General features: G+C 41.3%; 2 protein-coding genes across 4 annotated transcripts; one reads left to right on the forward strand and one right to left on the reverse strand.

The window, feature by feature from the left end:
* Positions 1-1,410: 1,410 nt before the first annotated feature.
* On the reverse strand, positions 1,411-16,034 carry capzb (capping actin protein of muscle Z-line subunit beta). Of its 3 annotated transcripts, none has more exons than XM_070843136.1 (10): positions 15,820-16,034; positions 10,026-10,115; positions 6,851-6,972; positions 6,190-6,303; positions 5,961-6,102; positions 5,312-5,428; positions 5,155-5,220; positions 4,507-4,583; positions 3,986-4,080; positions 1,411-2,528 (listed from the first exon to the last, which is right to left on the reverse strand). In XM_070843136.1, the coding sequence occupies exons 1-9, from the start codon at positions 15,820-15,822 to the stop codon at positions 3,987-3,989; spliced, it is 825 nt and encodes a 274-aa protein (XP_070699237.1). In that variant the 5' UTR covers positions 15,823-16,034; the 3' UTR covers positions 1,411-2,528; position 3,986. The 3 variants fall into 3 exon arrangements, with proteins under 3 accessions (XP_070699237.1, XP_070699228.1, XP_070699246.1); XM_070843127.1 differs by having other exon boundaries at positions 3,979-4,080; XM_070843145.1 differs by lacking the exon at positions 3,986-4,080.
* A 1,429-nt stretch (positions 16,035-17,463) lies between these two features.
* Positions 17,464-22,654, forward strand: micos10 (mitochondrial contact site and cristae organizing system subunit 10). The gene is made up of 4 exons (XM_070851232.1): positions 17,464-17,543; positions 22,127-22,174; positions 22,276-22,385; positions 22,476-22,654. Exons 1-4 carry the CDS (start codon positions 17,483-17,485, stop codon positions 22,482-22,484), a joined length of 228 nt encoding a protein of 75 aa, XP_070707333.1. The 5' UTR covers positions 17,464-17,482; the 3' UTR covers positions 22,485-22,654.
* The last annotated feature ends 1,040 nt before the right edge of the window (positions 22,655-23,694 follow it).

Consider the following 23,694-nt stretch of genomic DNA (forward strand, 5'->3'; position numbering starts at 1 on the left):
AGCTGAGATTTGAAGAACAGTCTTGACCCGAGTTCAGAGAAATGAATGTTAAATAACTTATGACATGACTTCGATATAAAAAAAAAAAAAAAAAAAAAAAAAAAAGCACCTCAAAGTGGCAGGACAATAAGGCCAACTCCACCATTTAGAGATTATTTTACATGGATACAATTATTCACAGTCATGTCCTTTGAAGCTTTTATCAATCAATCAAAATGTATTTATATAGCCCTTTCCAACAGCCCAAAGGGCGACCAAAGTGCTTTTTATAGGAAATAAAATGTTATTTTTCTACTTCAGTTTGTTTTAACAGCATCACCCCTTTCCCCCAGTATAGAAGTCTTTTTCAATCTCATACAAATGTAATAAAGGCACATAGGATCATTGAACAGACACCTTCCTCTCAAATTATATCTGATTATTAGAGTTTGGAAATGTTACTCTTGGTACTGGATTTGAAAAAATGGACATTTAATTGGAGGCTAAACATTTTAAAACAATATGACATAGGGAAAAAATGTTGGTACCTCCGATCTCTGTAACAATTGCAATTGTTATTTGTTGATGGTCTCCAAGTCAGCGTCCAGTGGTTAAGCTTGAGGTCGTGGAGGTGAGCGGGCCGTCCTCCTGCTGCTGAAACGCTGGGGGAAACTGATCAAGAAGATGCTGCTGGATTCATAGTGAATATCTGCAGAAAATAAAACTTAAAACTAACTAGATAGATACTTTATTCATCCTCTAGGGGAAATTCAGGTATCCGGTAGCTCACACAGTCAATTAACAAACTATAAAATTGACAAATAATAAACAATAAAACTCACACAGCAGGTAACTTAGCAGCAGACTTTCAGTCTTGTTTAAACTCCATCAGTCTAAAAAAATCCTGTATCTGTCAGGATACAAGGGACATAAAATAAATGAACAGGATGCTGACAAATGCTGCTAACACTTAACTTCAACCCTGCTATTTAGCATTTTTAAGTATGACATAAAAACATTTAATAATCCAATAATAATGTACTCACTATTATGTAGTTAGAAGTCAAGGGACATTCTGAGGTGTGTATTGATGTAAAGTATTTGTCAATAGCTATAACTTCTTAGAAAGACATTTTATATTATTGCAGCAGTGTTTTATATCGTTGTTCATTATCCGTTTACCCTGCTAACTGACTCCCGCAGGAGTTACAGACACAAATCAACACTCACAGCTGCTTACAACTACATTATAATGTGTTAGAGGCTATTTATTAAATGTTTATATAGTGCTTAAAATGCTCAAAGCCTACTCAGAGTAAAATGTTGCCCACGTGGATAGCAGAGCTCGCAGTGGTAATATTCAGCAGTTTATTTTCTCCACTAGCTGCACATCAATAAGAAATGAATAAAAAATAAAAAAAAGAGCCGAGGAGCTTTTTACTGTTTTTATTGTTGCTGGAGGCTCTAATACAATATGAATCATAAGCTTTACAAAATAAAAACAAAACAAAAATACAACAAAAGATTCCCCTCCAAAATGGAAACAAAGGTTTCCACAGAGACACAAAGACAAACTGTGACCCCCAACAAAGACGTAGTAGGTGAGGAGAGAGAAAGGTTGAGTAAGCAGAACAGGGGGGAGGCAAACTGTCATGTTATACACAGTGTAGCGGGGTTGGGTCGACGACGTGGGTGTAATCACCCGGTGATTATAACAGTCCATCCCCATGTTTGATAAGTCTACGTTTCCACTCGCTGCAGCCCCATGCTCCCACACAGGCTCACATGCACGTGGACAGAGTGGAATAAAGAGTAAAAACCTTCCAACACAGACCGCACGCCGTCCTCGTGTTCACACCGTTTGCATCGCCCGGAGTAATGACAGTTATACGCGGACAGTAATAATTTTATACAAATATATCGGGGGGGTGTCGTAGACAAAAATAGGTGCGAGAATTAAATTTGATGTACATAATAATGAGAGGCCCGGCGAGCCTACACCACCTACAGTGTCCGTTTCCTCGCCATGGAGGAAGAGCGGGGCCAAAGTCGCTCGTTTGAAACTGACCGAGGACACATCAGTTGTGAGAACATCAGGGATTATTACTACAATGACCCTCACACTGTAAGATTATCATTAACCGTGGTAATACTATCATTATATTCATACCATGGGAGAGGAGAGAGAGAGAAGAGACAGGGGTGAAGAGAGACAAAGGGAGCGTGAGTGAATGGCTTCATGGCAGATGAGATGCATGAAAACGAAAAACCAGACAGAAAAAAAACAAAAACAAATAAAAGCTATGCATTTCTCCTTTTTTGTTTTTCCACAAATAAACAAGAGTGCAGCACTGAAACAGGCATGGAGGGAGAGACGTAAAGAAACAGAGAAAATATGGCAGAAATGAGGCGGAGAGAGTGAGAGAAGACAGAGGAGAAAAATAAAACAACAGGAGCATCTCTAGCTGTTTTGTTTGCGTTTGAGTGCCACCATCAGGTCGACCTTCAGAGCCTCCTGCTTTGACTTGTCAGCCAGAGTCTGAACACTCCTGCGGGGGGGGAGACACAACGAGAGGAGGGGCCGTCAGTGCGTGCAAGATCAAACATGAAAAACAGCGACAGAGACTGGAAAAGTTTCACCAGCGAGTCAGAAACACGCAGTCTGTAAGTTCAAGGGAAAAACTGAATCTCTATAATAAAAGTATTAGTTATGCAGGCATCACAGTCCAGTTCTCCGTGTCTGTGGAGAGAAAAATATGCACACTGCACACAAGAAACATTCATATCAGGCAAATTAAACCATCCGTTACAGTTATTTGTTGTCATGCAGTTGAATCAGGTGCTTTAGTTTTACAACAGCAGGATTCACCATCTTTATGTTTTGCACTTTCTTGAACCATGAAGTAAATTTAAGATGCACAATGAACTAAAACGTTTATGTGCAAATATGAAATGAATATAACTAAAATCTTCACCCCCATTTACTTTAATTCTCTATCTAAACTGTAGTTTCTGAAATGGGGAGGGGTGTTAATACTTATGCTAACTAGATTTCTCTGTTATTTTTATCTCAGTGTTCACACACACTTCTACAAATGTGTTTTCCTCTGATAGGATAAAGTGCTGTGTCCAGGATAAACACACCACTTTGGAAAACCTTATTAGGGCAACAAACTGCAAAACATCAGGGTTGGTGACTGCTTTGATTACTCTGACATGGTTAGCGTGTCGCTCCCTCACAGATGGTCTGTTAGACTCAAAGCTAAACAAAACCTGCACAACATGCCTACACAGCTGCTCAACCTACAACACTCTGAGGAGCATGCGAATATGTTCCACACACACACACACACACACACACACACACGCACGCACGCGAACCTGAAACCTTACAGACACTTGAAAACATTTTGCTTTACTTTAACAGCCTCAAAAAAAAAAAACTGTCTTATCTTATTTACATAACCGTGGTCACATGGCACACGAGTCAATACAGGACAACCAACCTACAGAGATCAGATTTGTCAGCTGGTGTCAGTGATAATTACCTGAATTATAATATTAGTAAGTAGGAGGAGCTAGGCGTTGACGAAGAAAGAGGGAGCATCACCATTTGTCACCAAAACTAAAAAGGTCGGAGTGCCTGTGTAGCCGAATGGCTGCTATCATGGCCTCTTGGGTTCAATTCCAGCGGGCAACTTTTGTTGCATGTCACACCCTTCTCTCCCTGTCCTCCATTCCCTGTCTACCTCTTCACTGTCACTATCCAATACAAAAAAAGGTATAAAAAAACAAAACAATCTGTTGGTTAAAATTGTTACCTCTTAATATCTGGGGATTCATACTGATATGAAATTGAACTGAAAGTGAAAGTTTCTAATGAAAGTGAAGTTAAAGACCCTCTTTACTTTTTCCCGTTACTTTTTACTTACACATACAACTATACAGTCACACCCACACACACACACATTCTTCTCCATGCTAGGTTGCAGGTTATACCTCTGACCCTAGTCAATGAAGATCTGACGCTGGGTGAGGACCTGCGACAGCTCCTTCTGGAGCTGCCGGTACTTTTGGTTATCGGGCAAAGACTCAATAGATCTGGAGCACAGAGGAGAGGCAGCGGGGGAGGAGGAGAAGGAGGAGGAGGAGAGGTGACAGAGGGAGTGACAGGGGGAGAGACAGTGAGAGAGACAGTGAGAAGAATGGCAGCAGAAATGTGGGATGAAAGGCAATAAACAAAATAAGATCATAGGAGAGGTTGAAGAGAGGGATAGGGAAGGGAGATGAAATGGATATGGAAAGAAAATGCAACCTAAAAAGAGGCAGAAAAGGAAGGTTTAAATAAAATGTCAGATAAGAAATGACAGAACTTGACACAAGAGGTAAGAAAATACCTGTAGAGCAACAGAAATAAACCTACTCTGCTGTCAGTAAGACCGGTACAATCAGAGTTTCTGCTGAGGGGCAGCGCTGTAAAAGAAGGAAGGGTGGACCACGACATCCAAACCACTCATTTAAGGTTACCTTAGGCCGTTGACGATGTCCTTGGTCTTGCCAAAGTAGATTTCATTCAGTGTGGAGCGAATCTTGTTCTCCATATCCTGGAAAAAGAATGAAGACATTCTTAACTTTTAGCATGATCCCTGCCTCTGTTTTCTATTTGAGAACGACTACATTGTTAGACAGTTTCTTTATTGACTGGAGGCGTAGGTGTGTGTCCTGCCTTAGTTCTAGCTAGGTGTACCTAATAAACTGACAACTAAAAGTATTTCATCTGGTTACAATGGGAAAAAAAAATGGATTAAACTTGTTTTTTTAAATTCATGTCAGTAAAACCAACTGGGGTTTAAAGCGCCACACAGCTGTTTCCTCTCCACACTGTGTGGCGATCAGACAGAAACGGTATTTTAATTAAGACATCACAGGCTTTTGGAGGGCGCAAGTGACAAGTGTCAGTGTGTTCAGCTCCACTCTGCCACTGTAATAAAAGGGTGGGGTTGCTACAAAGCACTGCACATGAATCTGGCAAATTCATTTGTATATAATATGAAGCCTAATGACGCTGAATTCTGTTCCTGAGACAGAAAACACAGCAGTGATTTTAGTGGAATCACTGCTTCAGGTAGGCAGTCACAACAGCTAAACCAGCACAATATCAACTGTTATACTGACTTCAACAAGGCGGCCGATGTTGGCGATGTGGGGTGAGGACTCTCCAACCGTCTCATCTTTTTCCATCTGTGAAAAGATTAAACAAGCAGAGTTTATGGATGACTACAGAAAAGCTGGACGCATCGGCAGTGGTTTTCTGTTCAGTTCGACACCGTACCTGTCTTGTGAGACTGCCGCCAAGGTTCATGGTACCAGAGCCGGTCTTGGTTGTCTGGAGCCACAGCATGACGGTGGAGGTGAGTTTGTAGTGAGCAGTGCGGCCGCTGGACTTCTCCTACTCGCACAAGAGACACATCGAGTGATGAGACACGGCTCCAAACCGGACTGGAAAGCTCCAGGCTCAGTTATTCACAGTTTTCAGTGGACAGTGTTTCAGTCATGCATGCTGGATTTAAGACATCTCCTCAGTAGAAACACTAAGCAGAGAATCTTCATTGTCTCCAGCTTTTGTTCTGAACTTGACAAAACTGCATTTTCATACTAGTCTTGGAACAATTTACAAGACAAACAAACATCATACCATACCATACCAGACACCCAACTGCCACATTCAAAACATATTTTACTGTTCAAATGTTTGGATTCGCCTGATTCAGTACAGTCAGGTTGCTGATTGCTGATTGACAGTTGTTCCCTTTGGTGGTTTGCAATATGACGTCCCTTTGTCCATTTCTAATTGTATTGTAACTTTTGGGGCTGCATGGAGGACGTACTTGCTCTCAGTTGTCAATATGTATAAAGAAAAAACAAAAGACTGGGCAGGAGCTGGTTCAAATGTGACTCGTTTCATATCAGCTGATTCTCACCTGCACCTCCACCACATGGATGGAGTCCCAGCACCCTTTGATCTTCTTGGATCCATCCCCGGCCTTCTTGATGAGAATAACTCCAGCAAAGCCATGATCCAAGTCCCAGAGGTACACAGAGGACACGCCGCCCTCAAAGTACCTAAAAAGCACATATATCTGACATCACAAGGGGGTGACACTCACCGTTTATTATAACCTCCCATTAGATTGCACCGCTGGTACTCACAGGTCTCTGTACTGGTCGAAGGCGTTATTGGCTTCGACCTCGAGTTTCCTCAGGCGAGCTGAAGGCATTGCACCGTCTTCAATGGGAGGTTCATACTTATTACTCCACGGGGATCTGATGTATCAGGGAGGACGACATAGTTCAGTGTTTACTTTGTCCCTGTTATTTGACCTTTTCAGATGTGGAATATGCATTATTGTTGACATCATCTAATCTGTGTCTGACAATTTCTGTAACTTTCCAAAACTGACCAGGTGTGTGGAGGTGAGACAAAATGGTTTCGGACTTCTGTCTCAAGTTCTTGTTTTTCCATTCACTACACATTAATTTCTGTCACTTCTCATGTGAACAACTGAGTGCAACACTATGAATCCTTCCAGGAGAGGCTGCCTGACAAGGAGCGCCATTACTCTGAAATTTATCTCCATGACAGCCGACATTTCACTCCACCTTCCAGTGTGGCTAAAAACACTTTGCCAACAAGGACAAAATGCTTTTTGATAACCTCACCCTATACACCATATGTCTTTTAGCCAGATACTATTCATGAAAAACCAGTTAAAATGTTGGTTTCAGTCACTTTGGCCTGTTTCCCAATGGCAGACTAACTTATCATAATGTACTTTATGTTACTTGACTGAAGTGCAGTTTTAAACTCGACCTGTAGGAGTCGCCATCTCGGTTGTAATCACAGAGCAGATAGTCTTTCCCCACCACCTTGTCCCGGGCAATCTTCAGGGGCTGGTCCACAGATGAGAGGAGGTCCTCACACAGACTGGGCACCTGGATGCAAACACAGAGTGAAAAAGGCTCAAGATACAAAAAACATAATTTTATACATTTTCTACAAATGCTGATGAGCTCAGCAGCAGAAACTTCTAGAGAAGTTTGTAACACATCAGCTGCCCAGACACCTGATTGAAAGTCTCAGTTGTAAGTAAGACACATTAGATGAAGCCATTTTGCCAGTTCGGACTTCCCATTACAGATGCCAACTTAAAAAAAAAAACACCTGCAGCTGTTCGAACAGACAAGACAGCAAAAACAAAAGTAGCCTTGTATATCATTCCCCATTTTAGGTCAAAGCTGAACTTAAAAGTTCTTGTCTCGTCTCTCAAATTTCAGCTTCACTCAATAAGCAGAGGTTAGCGAGGGGACCTTGAATAAAATATCCATAGGAAACAAAATATCTGGAGGATAAGGGGGTACAAATTACTTCTCACAGACTGACATGGACCCCCTCTATGTCCTCCTACATCTGTGCACAAACACAAAGGAGGCCCTGTGTTCCTGAAAAAGCCCCTGCACCCCTGAAAACACACACACACACACACACACACGCAGACACACACCTGGCAGCCCAGACTAGGTGAGACAAGGGAAGAGGTGAGTAGAGGGTAGAAAATGCGGTGGGAAGAGTGTGTTAGGGGGAAAAAAGGAGAACAGAGGAGGAGAAAGAGATGTGGGACAAATGGAAAAGAAAGAGGTGATTTCAGGTGATTCTGAATTTCTAAGAGTTTGAACGGAGATGGTGGACGATGAAAGTGCCTGGCAGGGGAGGTGATTGGCAGCTGTGATAATAATCACTAACTACTGCACACAGTGAAATGGGTGAGGAGAAAGCAGATTCCCAGGGGGAGAGAGGTTAAAGGTGAGGGAAGAGGAAGGTGAGCAGGTGGGGGGTCTGGCTGGAAAGGAACACATATCCCCACAAAACAAGGTGCCATGCAAACACTGGTAAAAGTGTGACTTGATTTGTGTCCGATTTGGCTTAATTTGTCAGGCTCAGCTGGCACCGCTCTGTTAAAGTCCACAGAACAGAAGTTTATAGAAAACAGTGGAAAGGAAGCAAATCATTAATTGACAGGCCGATGTTTAAGTCATTCAAAGTCTGAGTAAAGCAAATTCAGAGATTAGTTTCTAATTACATTAATACATATTAGAAAATGACTGCTGAAAACATGTGAAGCAATTGTGAACTATGAAGAGCTGAACTGTGGGCTGACACCGTTAAACTGTTTTTCACCACTTTTTTGTTCAGGATTTTTTTGGCAGGGCTGACTTGGTGGCTCAATGACGCACTGAAGCCTCCTTAGCATGACTCCTCCTCCTCCCACAGCACTATATAAACGCCTCTATGTCAGAGGCGCTGGCTCTGGAAAAGCAGTTAACAGTGGCTGGCGACGCTAACCTTCCATTACCACTGTAGTCTTTTCACTGCAGTCAACTCAACCTCGGTTCCCCTCAGTTACAACAGCTTGTGTTCACTGCTCTGTTGTTACAGACAGATCTCTTCTGGATGTATGTGTCCGTGATTTAGAGAAGCGTCTCTCTGTTAGCACTACATTATCACAGGCACTACAGATAGTTTTAGCTGCAAGCTTGTTAGCAGGCCTGCCAACACTATTGTGGTCTCATCTACAGGGGACTCCTCACAGCAGCTGGCGCTAGCAGGCCTGCTAAAAAGCCAGCGGCTAGAGTGCCTGCGATATCTAGTGTAGTGCTGAGAGAGAGAAGCTGCTCTAACTCACATGTCTCTCTGGAACAGACATGCTGTCTGCAACCATACAGTCTGTGTCTGCAACAGCGGATCAGTCAACACAAGCTATCACGACACTGGTTATCGAGGTTGGGTTGGCTGCCAGGAAAGACACTGAACTAAAGCTAGGCTAGGTTAAGCTAACAGAACTAGGCTCAACACCAAGATCAGTTTGAAATAACCATAATGAGTCTAATGTGACCTAGACTGAGTAGTTTACAGTGCCAGTGGAACTGTAACAGACTAGGAAATCAGAAAATGGACAGATTAAAAACAGACTGAAGAGGAGGGAGACAGATTAAACGGCAGCTATCAGTCTCACAGAGATCGTGGGAACTGAACTTCCACTCTGAACACAAACATAACTGTCCAATATCAAATGCTGAAAATAGCTCCAATTACCCAGATGACACAGCGATGTGCAGCAACTGTTGCACTTGCATACTTACGAAACAACAAGCACTTAAAACGCCAAACAAAACCACAAGAGGCCCACCCCCACACACAAACACACTCTTCTGATGCTACCAAACACGGTACAGAAGACAGAAACCAGGGCACATCCCTCACTGTATTTGAACACAAATGTTTGGAGGACTAGACACAAAGATGCATTCACAGTATATTAGCAGAACTGCAATTTAAGTGTAATTACAAGCGTGTTATAGAGGCCTGGAAACCTATTAGAACATACCACAGGCGGACCAGTAATTTTAGATTAAAGACCTCCTCTAGTCAGAAACATCTTACTGATTCCTGTGGTGCTGTCTGTTTTAAAAAGGTGCCTTAATTTTCCAGTTTATTTTCTGTAAGACGTGCAGATAAGAGAAGGTATGAATGATAAATGTGCAGTGCAGCTGGCTACATTTAATCCAAAAAGGAGCAATGCGTCCTGCTGTTGGTTCGGATCATGTTCCCACAGCAAATAATCCTTACCCGACTTAGTTTGTAACCGGACTAAGACCACCTCTTCAACAAGGTCTCTGATTGGTTGTTCTGATCCACATCTAAGTGCAATGATCACAACACCCCCCCCCCCCCGCCAAATGAGCCTCATCCACGGGGGTAAATGCTCCAGGGTTCAATTCAACCCAAGTTATACAAGTGTAATGAATGAATTTTTCAATGAGGTTTCAGAGTTTTTTTATTTCTATTTCCATTTCTTTTTTTTTTTTTTAAATGGAAAAGAAAAATATATCAGACAAAATATTATTCAGAGAAAGGACACTAGAACACCTGTGTGTGTGTTTTGCCTGTAAGGAAATCTAACAGGATTACAGCAAAGACAGCAACTCACCAGGTCAATGAGGTCACTGAGGTTCTTCTCGATCTGCTGAGGAGGCAGACGCCTCATCAGGTCCAGGGCACAGTCCAGCTGCTGGTCATTCTGAAACACACACACAACCAGCAGAGACACCACTGATTACTCTGTACTATCACATTAGAGTTGAACACATCAGCTCAAAGCTTCACGACATGGCAGATTCCCTCCAGTCTAAATCGCTCATGTCACACACAGTGTGCTACTGTATACCAGTACTTTGATGGAAGCGAGTTGCGTTTCAATTTGCAAAGTTTGTCTACAAAATAAACAGAAACACAAAAAAGTTTTATAACTGTTTTTAGCTAAAAAAAAAAAAACAATGTGTGTTTTCAGTTTTACAAATCATAAAATAAAAATGAGCTCAGTAATGATGGTGGTTCATCTGACCATATTTTAGACAACTGCAACTCACTGTTCAGGCATTTTTCAGCAATTCATGGGGCAAAATAACTGGTATAACATTGCTACTTATAAAGAAAGATGATCATTAACAGGAAAATTGTTACTATATGCAAATAAAACTTTACCACATGTTTAACTTTAACTAAAAAAACTTACTATTAAAACTATACGTAAAGAGAGTTGTAAAGTTTGTGTACAGACCTTAAACACTATAAAACCATCTGTGGTGTAACTAAGTCTACGTCATAATGGCCAACATCAAATATTGATCATAATATACAACTGATAGAACTAGGCTATACTTTTGTACTGGCATATTAATACAATTTACATGAAAGCCAAGTTACAACACTATTATTTTGTGCTGTGTTTCTAACTAAAGCTGAAGTAGAAAGCCAACAGACCAAGCTGTAATTATACAAGACAACAATATTGACCTTTTCATCATAATTAAAATGGATTCATATTCAAGTAGATTCTAATTGGCTGAAAGCAACATTTACATTCAGGAGAACAGTCTTAAATATAAACTGCTCCCTACCAACAATATTTTATGTCCTACACTGAGCAAGAAACTTGTCATCAGGGCGTAACTTAATAGATCAATATTGCTTAAGTGTCGCAGCCAATTGAAATTCACAAAAAAAAAATAAAAATCTAGAAGCAGTTTCGGTGAAGTTATCTTCAGTTGATTTTACCTCTACTTTGACTGAATTTTTGCATGTGTATAAAACTGCTGCCGATGGCGGACAACTTAATTGTAAGCGTCTGCAGCGTGTTCATGCTGAGAGACAAAAAGCCGAGTTTGTTGTGATCTAATCCTAAACTTCCCGTTGTAACAGTTCTGCACTGAAACTTCCACAAAACACTGGAGCAGGAGTCTCCACAGACTACAACACAAGGCTTTTGTAGTCTGTTGCAGTCAAAGTCATCAAGTGTCTTCATAGCTAAAGCCCTATTTAGTACAAAATTTGGCAATTTGAGATAATAAGCATTATGATGCCTCAAAAGGCCGATAAACAAAAACCAGACAGCCTTGTTAGTGTGTTTCAACCCCCTCAGTCTGGGCCTCGTCCTGACTGGACCCCCCGTGTCCCCACTTACCCCCTCCACCTATGCCTCACACACTTGACATGTGGGATATGGGTATCATGTAACCAGGGGATTTCTAACGGGACAGTATGAACAGGAGGAATGATTACAGCAAACAATAACAGTTTCAGTGTTCATGTGGGATCCTGACCATTGTTTAAAGACAGAACCTTTAAAGAAAAGCCTTGCTATACAAATGTAGATGTCATTTTGAAAGCAGAACTGCAGAACTCTCTACTATAAAACAGGCTCACTTTAAATGTGCTATGTGCAGCTGTATCGTGGGTAGGAAAATATACGTAACTATGGGATCGGGACTCAATATTGGCACGCTCTCTATAAAAAAAAATGAACACACTTCCCTTCTGCATAGCAGCACAATGATGAAGGCCTGCTACATTCTGGATGAGAGTACAAGAAGAGTTGCTGTGCAGGAAATATTCACATCCTTGCAGGCAAATTCTGTTTTCACTGTGAGATTACAGACACATTTCCTGGTCCGGAGACTGAACGGCACTCATGATTTGTCATGTGAGAATTTGCAGAGCAAAAAAAATGTGTTGGAGATGAACAGTAATTGGGCCTTAAAAAGTCAACAGTTTAACCAAACTGAATAACAAAGATACACAACTATTCTGTGGTTAAAATTTTCAAACATGTGGCACATCTGACTATATCCAAATCAGTGATGCCAGCACAGATATTGTCCATCAGTGAAATCATGCACTACATGTCGCCATGACACATGTAGTCGTGCAGGGGAGAGGGCGGGGAGACACGCTTAAATGGAGTACAGGTGGCGCCTTAGGCCTGTGTGTCCACTTATCCTCTCCGTCTGTGCCTGGCGGAGTTGACGTGTGGAATATCGTTATCATGTATCTGCATCAGCCATTGAAAAAACCATATCGGTCATGCAACATATTGCAGATTGAATCAGAATCAGGTAATGGTCAACAGCAGCAGGTTGGGTGTCCAGAGAGGCGTTTTTAACAAGGATGAGATGAGGTGAACTATAAACAGGTGGAACACAGCTATCGATCAGACCACTTTGACTTTATCTTTGGATCTGTTTTACATGTTGGCAGTAAAGACAGTAAACTACATTTTTCATTGGGAATCAACTGTGACAAGCTTTGTAAAAGATATTTACAAGACCCTGATATTTACTGTGCCCTTGGTACACGTGGCATTTTGTTTTCTTGCTGAACAAAGCTGTCAATTCAAGTCAGCACAAGTGGCTCGTGCTGTTTCAGTGGACCAATTTAACTAGCATGGAAACTTCGCTCTTTGTGCGTGCCGGGTTGTGGAACGAGCCCAAAGGAAAAAACACTGCTCTGACGTCACTGACTGGGCTGAGGGACAGCTTTAAATGCTTGACGCATTCCCCTTCCACAAAGACGTCCTAACCAAACACTAGGTGTCAGTGCATGATCCCTCACCATATTCCTACCCTATGACCACAGTCAGTTGTGTTTGAAGCAAAAGAACAATGTCAAGGATTTCTAGCATGATAAATAAATGGCACAGACAGCTGCTCGTAAGTTACGAGATCCAGCGTTTCTCACCGGAAATTGGTAAACTGATGATTATCTACCTCCAGCCTGGAGTCGGGTCTGCAGTGCAGCGCTGAGATCTTTTTCTCTGATCTGGTCTACCATCGTGTCCCAACTTGTAAAAACTCACAAGGTTTTCTGTTTTCCCCCCCGATACATGAAGCTCTGATTAATTTCTGCACAGCAAATGCACGATATGATCGATGAATCACTCGCAGAGCTGAATCAAATAGATCTTGCTGCATCTCATGTCCTTATCAATGTAGTTACTAGATTACAGTTAAGTGCTCCTTATTCTGCATGAGACAAGGCAAACCCACTGATTAAATATGAAACGCCACAGATTCAACCAATGTAGATAAACTGAACGTATTTTGGTTTGGTAGAACAGCAAAAGGACTGTGAAGTGTGTGTATTTTGTAACAAACACTCAAAACTGCACTGTTGTCACAGTCTCAGGGACCAATGATCAGTTCAGAGTTGTCAATACAGCCTAACTGGAGCCAATTCCTTTTTTTGGTTAGGCTACATGTTTGGGTTGTTTACTGGCGCTTGTTTACGTACTTGGTCACCCAACATGTTTTTGATAATGTGGTCAATGGCCCCACCACACAACAGTTTATGAAGCAGGCAGCCTTTTAATTCTTGCAGATCAACATTCCTGTGTGTTGTATCCAGTGGGTAATATTCCTTAAAAAACATTTAACTTTTCTTTAAGCAGACAAGTTAATTAAGACTAAATGAAGAATTTATTCATAATGGCAGAGGAAGGGACATGGAATAGACGGGACTGAATAGCATAGCCTTCCCATAGGGGTGTCTCTCCCTTAAATATGCAGTGAGCAGCAGAACATTAGTAAGCATGGGAGGACAGACCAGCCACAACATGAAACTCTGGGGAATGTGTGGAAAGTTGCAGGTAGGTGTATAATAGTAGAGGGACGAAACCCGTTTTTCAGCAAACCTGAGCAGGAAACTGGCTCACAATCATTTCCATCTGGGCAGTGTGAGACAGTGCCCTGGCCTTAGCCCTACTAAGACACCAATCTAAACAGGTTTCATCATCACTCAAGTAATTACAAAATGTTACAGCACCTGATTTCACTTTAATGTTGGTGATATACAACTGCTTTTACCAACCTAGACCAACTCGCACTCTGATCCCTTTAAAAATATCATTACACCCGTTATTAATGGTATGAAAGCTTAGAGATAAAAGTCTGTCTTTACACGATAAGTGCACTAATGTCTACTATTACCAATAGAAATGTGCTTATGAGTTTCTAATGCTCACCCAGAACCAATGAGAAAAAATTAATGCATTGCATAGGCAGTACTTTTTATGCATTGCCACATGACTTGTTTGTTACACCCATTTTGCTCACAGACAAAAACGACAGCCTTGGCTTATCTGTGAACTAACTCCTCTTAAGTGCATAACCCTAACAGAGTATACTCATGTAACTGCTAGCTGGTCAAAGGACAATGGCATGGTATAAAGTAGAAACCCCTCTTTCCATAAACATTTTCCCCAAGGGTGACCCTGAACATAACAGAAGTTTCAAGGCAGCGTCTCCCATGCCATATCCTGTCCTCCGAGTGCCTTTTTTTGCCTCATTTTAAAATCTCTCACAGTCGATGAATCAGCCTGCTCCATCAGACACCTGCACTCTTTGACGCTGTGTTTACCGGTGCTCCTGTCTCCGTGTAAACACTAGCTCAGACCAACAACCCCTGGGGTCAGGGGAGAGCCAGCGGGATGGATGAGGTGAGGCCGAAGCGAGCAGGCGACTGCAGAGGAAAACCAGCTGCTCTTCCCCACTCAAGCATAAGACAATTTAGGTCATGTGGAAGTACTAAAGAACACACTGCTATAATCAGTGTGGAAGCACAGTGGCGGTGCTCCACTATGACAGAACAGTTAAAGTCAAATATTAGTTTTTGTTTTTGCATGATTAATTACAGTGAGGTTACTGCCAAACTAGCAGAAAAGGTAGGACATGTTCAAAAGCAGGCAAAAAGTAAACAACAATTGCTGGTTTGAATTGCAGGGACTGTCGGAGCTTCACACTCCCTAAAGACAATATTGGTAAAGCCATAATCAAACTCGCAGTGCAGGAACAACTTAGGCTTGACAGCTTGTCATGGATGGGAATAGGAGGAGCAAGCAGTCTTATTTTAGCTACAGGCGACCCGGCGCTTGACTATTTTAGCCTTGTGTGTATGTGTGAGTGTGTGTGTGTGTGAGTGAGTGTGTGTGTGTGTGTGTGTGGGTGTGTGTGTGGTGCACGACTGGAGGACTGTGTGTGTGTACGTTATATTAGGAGCCCTCACTAATACTATTCACGAACTTGTGTTAAATCCAAAACATCCTGTGCTAACTTTGTGCCTACCGGGCATCAAGCTTGGCTAGCAGTTAGCTCCTAGCTAACTAGCTGAAACAACCAGCTGCTAGCTTAGCATCGAAGCTAAATCATTGGTATCCGGCAAGCAGAAGTTTTGCTAACAGTGCAAGTTCGATATGCATCGGTGGTTTATACACTTGGGTCCCCCGCTGCTGCTGCTGCTGCTGCTCTCAGGTTACCACCCAGCACCTCCTGCTAGCGTTAGCCTAGCTTAGCACCCTTAGCCGTTAACGCTTAGTTAGCAGTAGCCAGCAGCCCCACCAAAACCCTCGTAGCCCGTCCCCATCTCTCCCACAGCTCCACCGCGGCCCTTACCATGTCTGCGGCGGTCTCAGCGGGGCAAGGGGAGCACCGATGACTGTACAACTTAGCTTTGCAGTGGTTTAACAAATCGCTCCTCTCGTCTCTTGTTGTTTTTTCTCTTTTAGTCCCCCGCGGAAGATGTTTTGTTGGCCTCTCCCTCAGTGAACCCAGCCCTGTCAGCGAAATTCACTTCCTCAACCGGGCTACAGGAAGGAGGCTGCAGTCAGAAAACAGGCCCCGGTTGCATGTCCGGGTCACTCCGGGCTTTCTCTGCAGCAGCCAATGGCGGAGGAGCAAGAAAGGCATTGCCAAGTATGGAAAGAGAGGAGTGGTGCAGTAAACATGCAGTCAGAGAGGGCAGTAGTCAGACTAATGCTCTAATGTGTGCAGTTATACACAACAAAATCCCAGCGATGAATGAAACTGCTACAAATGTGATGTTTGTCGTGCCTCCAACTAAAACTGAAATGAAGTAATCTAGAAAATCAACATGATCCGTTTATTTTATATATATTCTTACAATATTTATTAGGTTCTACGTTTATTTCTGTTCAAATGTTTTTTATACATACATATTTTCTGATAATTCTTCCATGGTAAACGTAATTTCTATTCTTTAATAAAATATTAATGATTTTAAAGTTATTCTGACAAAATAAATTATGAAATTCAAAATATTGTGTAATATTCACTTAATCATTGTTATTGGGTTACTATCATTTCCTTTTTTTATTGTAGCCTGTATTGTAATTTTTTTTTTTATACCAGGATTATCCACAATTCATACAATTTCACACTGGACAATCTTGGGTTTATTTGAGTGTTTATTATCCAGTTGAATTAAGCATGTCCGTCCCTTTATGTTCATTAAGGTGATGCAAGAATTATATAATGATGTGGTAAATGTTTAAAAATACTTATGTGCATCAATGATCATTAATCATTAATGCAGTGTTTTAGTGTACTGCTGATCACACTAGTAATCAACACCCAACTCGTTATTTTGCCCTTAAATTAATTGTTTTGGTTTGCCATGCCAGCCTACTGCCATGAATATTTAACCGTTATTTATAAATATTTGTATTTTTTTTCAAAGTAAAGATGTACTTTCTGCCCTGAAGACTGGCGAGCATCCTGGATTGTTTGTAAATAGGAAACTTGCCTGTAAATCTCACCACATCTGTATATTATTGACTGTGTGGGAAGCATCACTTCCCGTATCCAGTCTCCTGGAATTTCATAAGAGGAGGAGAAACACGGCTACAATAACATTTTTGATTAAAAAAAAACCACTTAGTATAGCTATGAACACACTGTTTTTGAAAAACAAGATGTGTTTTAGATCAGAAAAAAGTGACTCATTTTCTTTCTCAAAATATGCCGTATATAGATTATCTTCTAAAAACTATAGCCTGCTATTGCTGCCCTTTATAGCATTAAATGCTTTATATCCTCACACAGTTTAATGATTGATTGAATGAATTAAAAATGATTTTCACTCAAAATAAACGTTATTTTAGGAAGTAAATTTTAAAAGAAAAGCAGCAGCATAAATGCAAAGGATTATTAATTAAATGCAAAAATGAAAGGAAGTAAAGGAGAGTACTGTGAGAGTGAGTTCACGTGACTTTATAAAGTCTCGCGATATTTGAGAGTCACTTCCTGACTGTTAATCATGGCCGACGAGTACGGACGGAAATGGGACCGCTGTCTTGCTGATACAGCCCTAAAAACAGGTCAATGTCTTCTTCACAAATGTAGTGTACTTGTTTAATGTTATTGTGAGACATTCTGTAGTAGATTATACATGCGAAATAAGCTGCTGTACCGGTCAAGGTCCTTTTCCAGGGGACATTTGTGTGGCCATGCCGGGACACACACACTGAGGTCAGCCGTCAACTTGTCCGCTGAATGGATTAGACCAACGTTAACGTCAACGTTGTTTTGATATTTGGAGAAATTATGATTAAAGAAGAACACAGAGAATTTGGATACAAGCTAGAGACTGTGTTTTGATGAACAGACTGTACGGATTATATGGACAAGTCCCTGGTATGGAGGGCTGTAAAGGGCAACTTTCAGCCAGGCATGCTAGGCATACATGCCAGGAGGTCATCATTTTCTAGCCCTTGAAGCTAAAGTATGCCTACAAGTGCATTCGTATAATGTTCTGTGTCTGTTGTTAGACAGAATAAACACAAATGGTGATGTTATCCTGTTTTATAAATGTAAATACAGTATGATGATCTCAGCTGTGCTGACATAACTGACATAACTTTACAACCACACAGCCTGTTTGGGAGGACGTGATATTATTTTTCTTAAGTTTTCCCTGCAAGTACTGAAATACCAAACTACTGGAAAGAGTGTTTTTAAAGGACTAAACATTTAGGACAGAAAAAAAGAGATTGTCCAGTTTAGCGTAGAGGTCATAGTGTTGTATAGCAAATACCTTTAAGACACTGCTCCTGTTTGTTACCTTTTCTCTTTTTGTGTGTTGTATGATGATGTTTTATCAGTTATAACCCTCAGACACCATTTGGAAAGTATAAACAAAACGTCACCTTTTAAAATCTGAAGTACCCCTGTGGGATTTGATCCAGGAGTAAATAAACCTTACATTGTTTTAATCAAAATGATTTGCCCAGAGGCACTGATAAAACACCATTTAACTGTGACCAAGAACTTATATTTACATTTAAAATTATATTTGAGATATTTTTGCTATATTTGGCCTGTTTTCAGGGAAGTGGTGTCAGAAGAGAACAAACTGGCCCGTATTACTGCAAGTCACCTCACGCTGAAAACGGGAAACATGTAACAATATTTACTTTAATTTCAATTTGATATTTAATATGAACTTCACAGAAGTTCAAAACAGACATGCTTGAGTTTACTGCCAAAACAATGTGTTAAGTAACAACATAAATATGGATTTTCCCTTAAATCCGTAGTATTAAAATTTTAAGATGTTTTTGTTTCCTCCATCGGCTCTGGCCTTCAGTCAACCAGTCAGTTTATCTGTGCTATCTGGAACAGCGTTGGTCCAGCACTCAGACACTGACTGTCCCAAAAGACACCCAATGACGTCAAGTTCGGCACAATAACAAATGTTTCTAGCTGGGAGGAAAAACATCTGCATCATGGCATTTCTTTGAGCTCACTCTGTGCAGCAAACTGCCAGCTGTGCCAAGGTGTCTCTAGTAGCCAGAGAAACTCTGCAGCATGTTCTGCTCTGGGGGTTATTTAAACATTTTTTGGGGCTTGTCCAAACTTTTTCTATGATCATTCAGGAAGATGTTGATTAGCCTGTTTTGAGCAGCATTGCGTAAGTGTGTTAATGCCTCCAAGCATTTTAATTTAATTAATTGTTAATTCTGAGACATCTTAATTACCATAAACAAGATCACCACATAAAAGGTTAGTGCCCTCTGGTACCTCTACATCACGTTTTATATGCAGAGCCGCAGTTTCAGATTATGTAGTAAAACCTTTGGATATCCTTCAAAGGATATGCACTGCACAACAAAGGGAGTCACCATTTACTGGCTGATGATGTCAGTGAAAATACCATGAGTGAAATCCAACATCTTTTTCTAGAGGGGGAAAAAAACACAGTGCATGTCGTGCTACGATCCACAATGTCCTCTTTATGACAGTTAAGATAAGATATTCCTTTATTAGTCCCATGGCGGGGAAATTTACATTACATTAAACAACAGCATTAATGGGAAACATGGTATTTAATATGAGGAACTAGTTAACTGAGTGAGTCAGAGCAGTAGTAGTCCTCAGTACAGTCTCATGTGATTCTGTTAATAACCATGTCAATCGTATCGATGGCTGCACATAACACTAAATAACGTGATCAGTTTGTTCTGTGAACCTTTTTGATATTTTGTAATATTCAGTGCAACAGAAGAAATAAGGCTCAGATGGACCAAGCTGGAAATGGCTCTGATCCATCCATTTTGATAACTCAAAAAAGGCATTCTTTTAAGAATTTGGCTAATTATGAATTATATTTATTCATATTATATTACATTACGTTTGTGGGTCTGCTTATATAGTAAAATATAAAAATGAATATCTCTATGATATTTCTAACTAACATTGACTTTTTAGTGCAACCTTGTTTTCATTGTTGCATCATCAGAAGTCACATTTAAATGGTCGTCTGTTGGCTGGCTGCCTGAACACAAAGTACAGCTGAGGTGATAAACCAGTACCACTATTGTACAAAAAAAAATTTGGCCTAATGATGGCTCTAGAAGAAATGTCAGGGCATTTACAGAGTTGTTACCATAGACTGTATATACGAAGTTGATGTAGCCACCGTAACATCACCCTTGAAGCCTGGAGTTTGCCGCCATCTTGTTTTTGGAGCCAAAAGTGACATTGGCTAGCTTTATGCATGGCCTGCTTCTGATTGGTTAGTCACAAGGTAGTCCTGCCTTAAAGCATGCTCTGCTTGATCATCTATTTCAGTCCAAATGGGACCATTATTTACTAAATGAAAGTTATGCTATATTGAAGAAGATTTGAAAGCAGTGACTGAGATCATAAACTCATTAGCAAAATGTTTGAGTTAATAAAGTGAAAAGTAGGCTCACTTTCTCATAGATTTCCATGCAGACTTGTGTTTTACAGCCAGTGGAGTCGCCCCCTGCTGGCCATTAAAAAGAATGCAGGTTTAAGGCGTTTATACAGTCTGTGGTTGTTACAGATGATCCCAAGGGCACCATGAATGTATTCACCAAATTTCATGGCAGTTCATCCTGCAGCTGTTGAGAGATTCAGTAAAAACTAGAGATGTGAACGTCATGGTGGCACAAAAGGAAAAGTCAGGGGATCACCAAAGGCTGTAGGATTCCTCCTCTGGGGAGCATGAACGTGTGTATACAAAATGTCACAATTTCTATCCAGTAGATGTTGAGATCTGTCAGTCTGGACAAACCAAATGACAGACTAGTGTTGCTAAAAACTGGAAATGACATTAGTTAGTTGTAAGTAGAGCTGCACAATGAGAAGAAAATGATTTAAATTACTTCACAATAAGATTTCATTCAAACTGTTTAAATCTTAAACAATGCCGTCTCCAACACATAGAACCCTCATTGGTCATACAGAGAAATGTGCATTCACAATCACTTTAAGATCACAATAGTGAACAAAAGACATTTGCCCCAAATCACTATGATTGTCAATGAACGTCTTTATTGATGTCATTTCAAGAAAATACTGGAAATAATGAACAATTACCAGGTCTGGACTTTATTTTCTGTCAGAACCCTGAGTATGTTCTGGCCAGTGGGTTATAGTTTTCTCTGAAATCCAGCACAAATGTTTTTGTTACAATCCATCCCCCTTGGAGATGTCCAGACAAAGAGAAATGACGCCAAAACGAGATGTTGATCTGCCCTCATATTTTGCCAAAGATTTTACTGTGTTACAGGGAAAATCGGACGCTTCAAAAATGCTCTGGCCGAAAAGCAAAGAAAAGCTGAAGCTGCAACAGACGGAGAAATTTACATTTAATGAAATCATTGCTTGAAAAGGTTACAGAGGACAGTCATTTGTTTTTGATCTGTGCTGATGATTAGGGTCTGCGGGATCTTTTAGTGCGCCCTGTATGACATTTGTAAAGTTGTGTAATAGAGAACAGTCTGAGGGTTCTGGTTCAGGCAGATCGGTCATGCTGCATAGCTCCCTGAATCCAATTAAGAGTCGGAGGGGCCCAAATGGTTGTTTTTATGTGTTTTCTGTGCTGGCTGGCCTGCTGTTGGGTGTGGTGTGGCCTGCAGCGAGGTGAAGTTAAGCGCACAAACACATTCCTCCTCGAGATCCCACTCTGCTCTGAGCACTTTTAACATCTTAGCCAGCTTCTGTGCTACTGATGAACCCTCTGCTTCATCACGCTGAGCCAAAACATGGCTTACCTGCATATGTGTGCACTCTATGACCCATCACCTCTCCTGCCCTCTGCCTCTTGGACGCTGTCATTGCTCCTTCCCCCTCCCTCTCTTGCACCCCCTTTTACTGTTTTCTGTCTTTCTTGGAAGCTTGTGCTCTCGCTGCTTTCTCTCTCCCTCTGGTTTCCTAATGAGCCGGGTTTTGCTAACTTGAGCTATTTACCAACCCTTGCATCAAACATAACTAGCGGCACCCCACTGACCTCATTACAACAGATTTACATCGTTGCCAGCCAGTTTTTATACTGGATCAGACGTGATCACATTAGCTCAGTTTTGAAGTCAAATCATCTGGATGCGCCGGTCGATCTCACCACTCATACTTTCTTTTTTCTGCCTCTTTGCAGTAACCGGCCTTGGTGTGGGCATCGTGTTCTCCGTCCTTCTCTTTAAACGTAAGTGCTCTCTCTCAAGGTACACCAGTAAATGCAGGGTGTTTTTTTTTTACTTTAAAACGTCATTCATGAATCATGGGTGAATTTTTGTTCTCCCTCAGGTCGCACATGGCCGGTCTCATTTGGCTCAGGTCTGGGATTGGGCATGGGATACGCCAACTGCCAGCATGACTTTAGGTCACCATACCTGATTCACGGCCGCATGGTTAAGGTGAGCACAGGGGATTAAACTTGAGGTTTGAGGTTTGTGTGACACACCAACACGTCATGCGTCATAATATTTGTGTGTGTTCATTTACAGGACCAGTAGCGAAGGACTGAAGATGATGGGGATGTGTCATGAAGTGACTCATCCATGTTTGTATTGTCATTGTTATTTTGCTGCTCGTTTCTGTCCTGGCACTAATGTCCATCGATGCCCAAATAGTGTTTGTCATAGAGCAGTCGGTGTATATTTAATAAAGTAATTATGGAAAACTCTCCCTCTCTGTCACTCTGTTTTTCTGTCCGCATGTTTGAGAAGAATGAAATGTGGTTTGGGGGTGGGAGGTAATTTTGTGTGTTAATGAGCAGGGAGACTCAAACTCCTGCTGTTTTGGAATGAGGGCCTGGTTCAGCATCTGCAGCTCTGTTAGAGAGTGGGAGGAAGAAAAAATTCACAGAATTATGGAATAAAGAAAATCCAGTTGGTGGAAGACTATTGGTTGTGTTGAAAGCGACTTTAGAAGAAAGGAATTTATGTTTGTATACGACATTGGTAATAATAACCAGTTTCCCTTTTTATTTACAGATGTAGGTTTCTTTGAGTACCATGAATGGGCAGATTCCTCTCTGTAGACACAGAAGTAACACAGTCCGATCCTCCTTCGTGCTACACCGAGCATTTGCACAGTGTGTCATGCTTTTTAGTCGTGTTTTAAGTTGCGTGAGTTGAACAAGAGTGTTTCCTGTGACCGTGACTGTTTTCGTCACAGGGAGTTGGGAAAGCACACATCTCCAAATCAGGAGGAATCTCTTAAGTCTTGTGTATTTGTTGGCTGCGTGTCTGTTTGGGGAGATTATTTTGAGTGAGATTGATTACTTGTGTGTGGTTTCAAGGGCCTGCTAGGAGAGATGAGGGATTGTTTGTGTGAGCGTGTGCACGCGTGCACGTATCCATATCCAGCCCCCTGGTGAAGCAGAATCCGTGGAATGCTGAGGAATGCCATTTCTGGACCGGAGCTCAGTCTTATTACAAACAGGTGAGTTCTGCACTTTGCACTCTGAACATAACACATGGTTTACACTCTCACATCAAAGAAAACATTGCTGCATGCACGCTCTCTCTTGTACACACGCATTTTCCCTCTCCATCACAGTAACAGTTCTCTCAGCAGTGTAAGCACATAATGAGAAATGTCAGAAATTAAGCCGTGTCACTCATCCCCTGTCCATTAAAATATTTGTTTGCAAGTGAAGCGTGAAACAGATAGGGGTGCTTATGGACACAAGCCAGGCAGCGAACACCTGTACGCAAGGCT

Source organism: Pempheris klunzingeri, chromosome 2 (assembly GCF_042242105.1).
Source record: "Pempheris klunzingeri isolate RE-2024b chromosome 2, fPemKlu1.hap1, whole genome shotgun sequence".
NCBI classification, from domain to species: domain Eukaryota; kingdom Metazoa; phylum Chordata; class Actinopteri; order Acropomatiformes; family Pempheridae; genus Pempheris; species Pempheris klunzingeri.

Coding starts and splice junctions, on each gene's coding strand:
- micos10 (XM_070851232.1), top strand. CDS start 17,483: ATGGCCGACGAGTACGGACGGAAATGGGACCGCTGTCTTGCTGATACA. Junction 17,544..22,126: donor TGATACAGCCCTAAAAACAG/GTCAATGTCTTC, acceptor GCCTCTTTGCAG/TAACCGGCCTTGGTGTGGGC. Junction 22,175..22,275: donor CTCCGTCCTTCTCTTTAAAC/GTAAGTGCTCTC, acceptor GTTCTCCCTCAG/GTCGCACATGGCCGGTCTCA.
- capzb (XM_070843136.1), bottom strand. Junction 6,973..10,025: donor TCAGTGACCTCATTGACCTG/GTGAGTTGCTGT, acceptor GTTTGCATCCAG/GTGCCCAGTCTGTGTGAGGA. Junction 4,081..4,506: donor GACATCGTCAACGGCCTAAG/GTAACCTTAAAT, acceptor TCTGTGCTCCAG/ATCTATTGAGTCTTTGCCCG.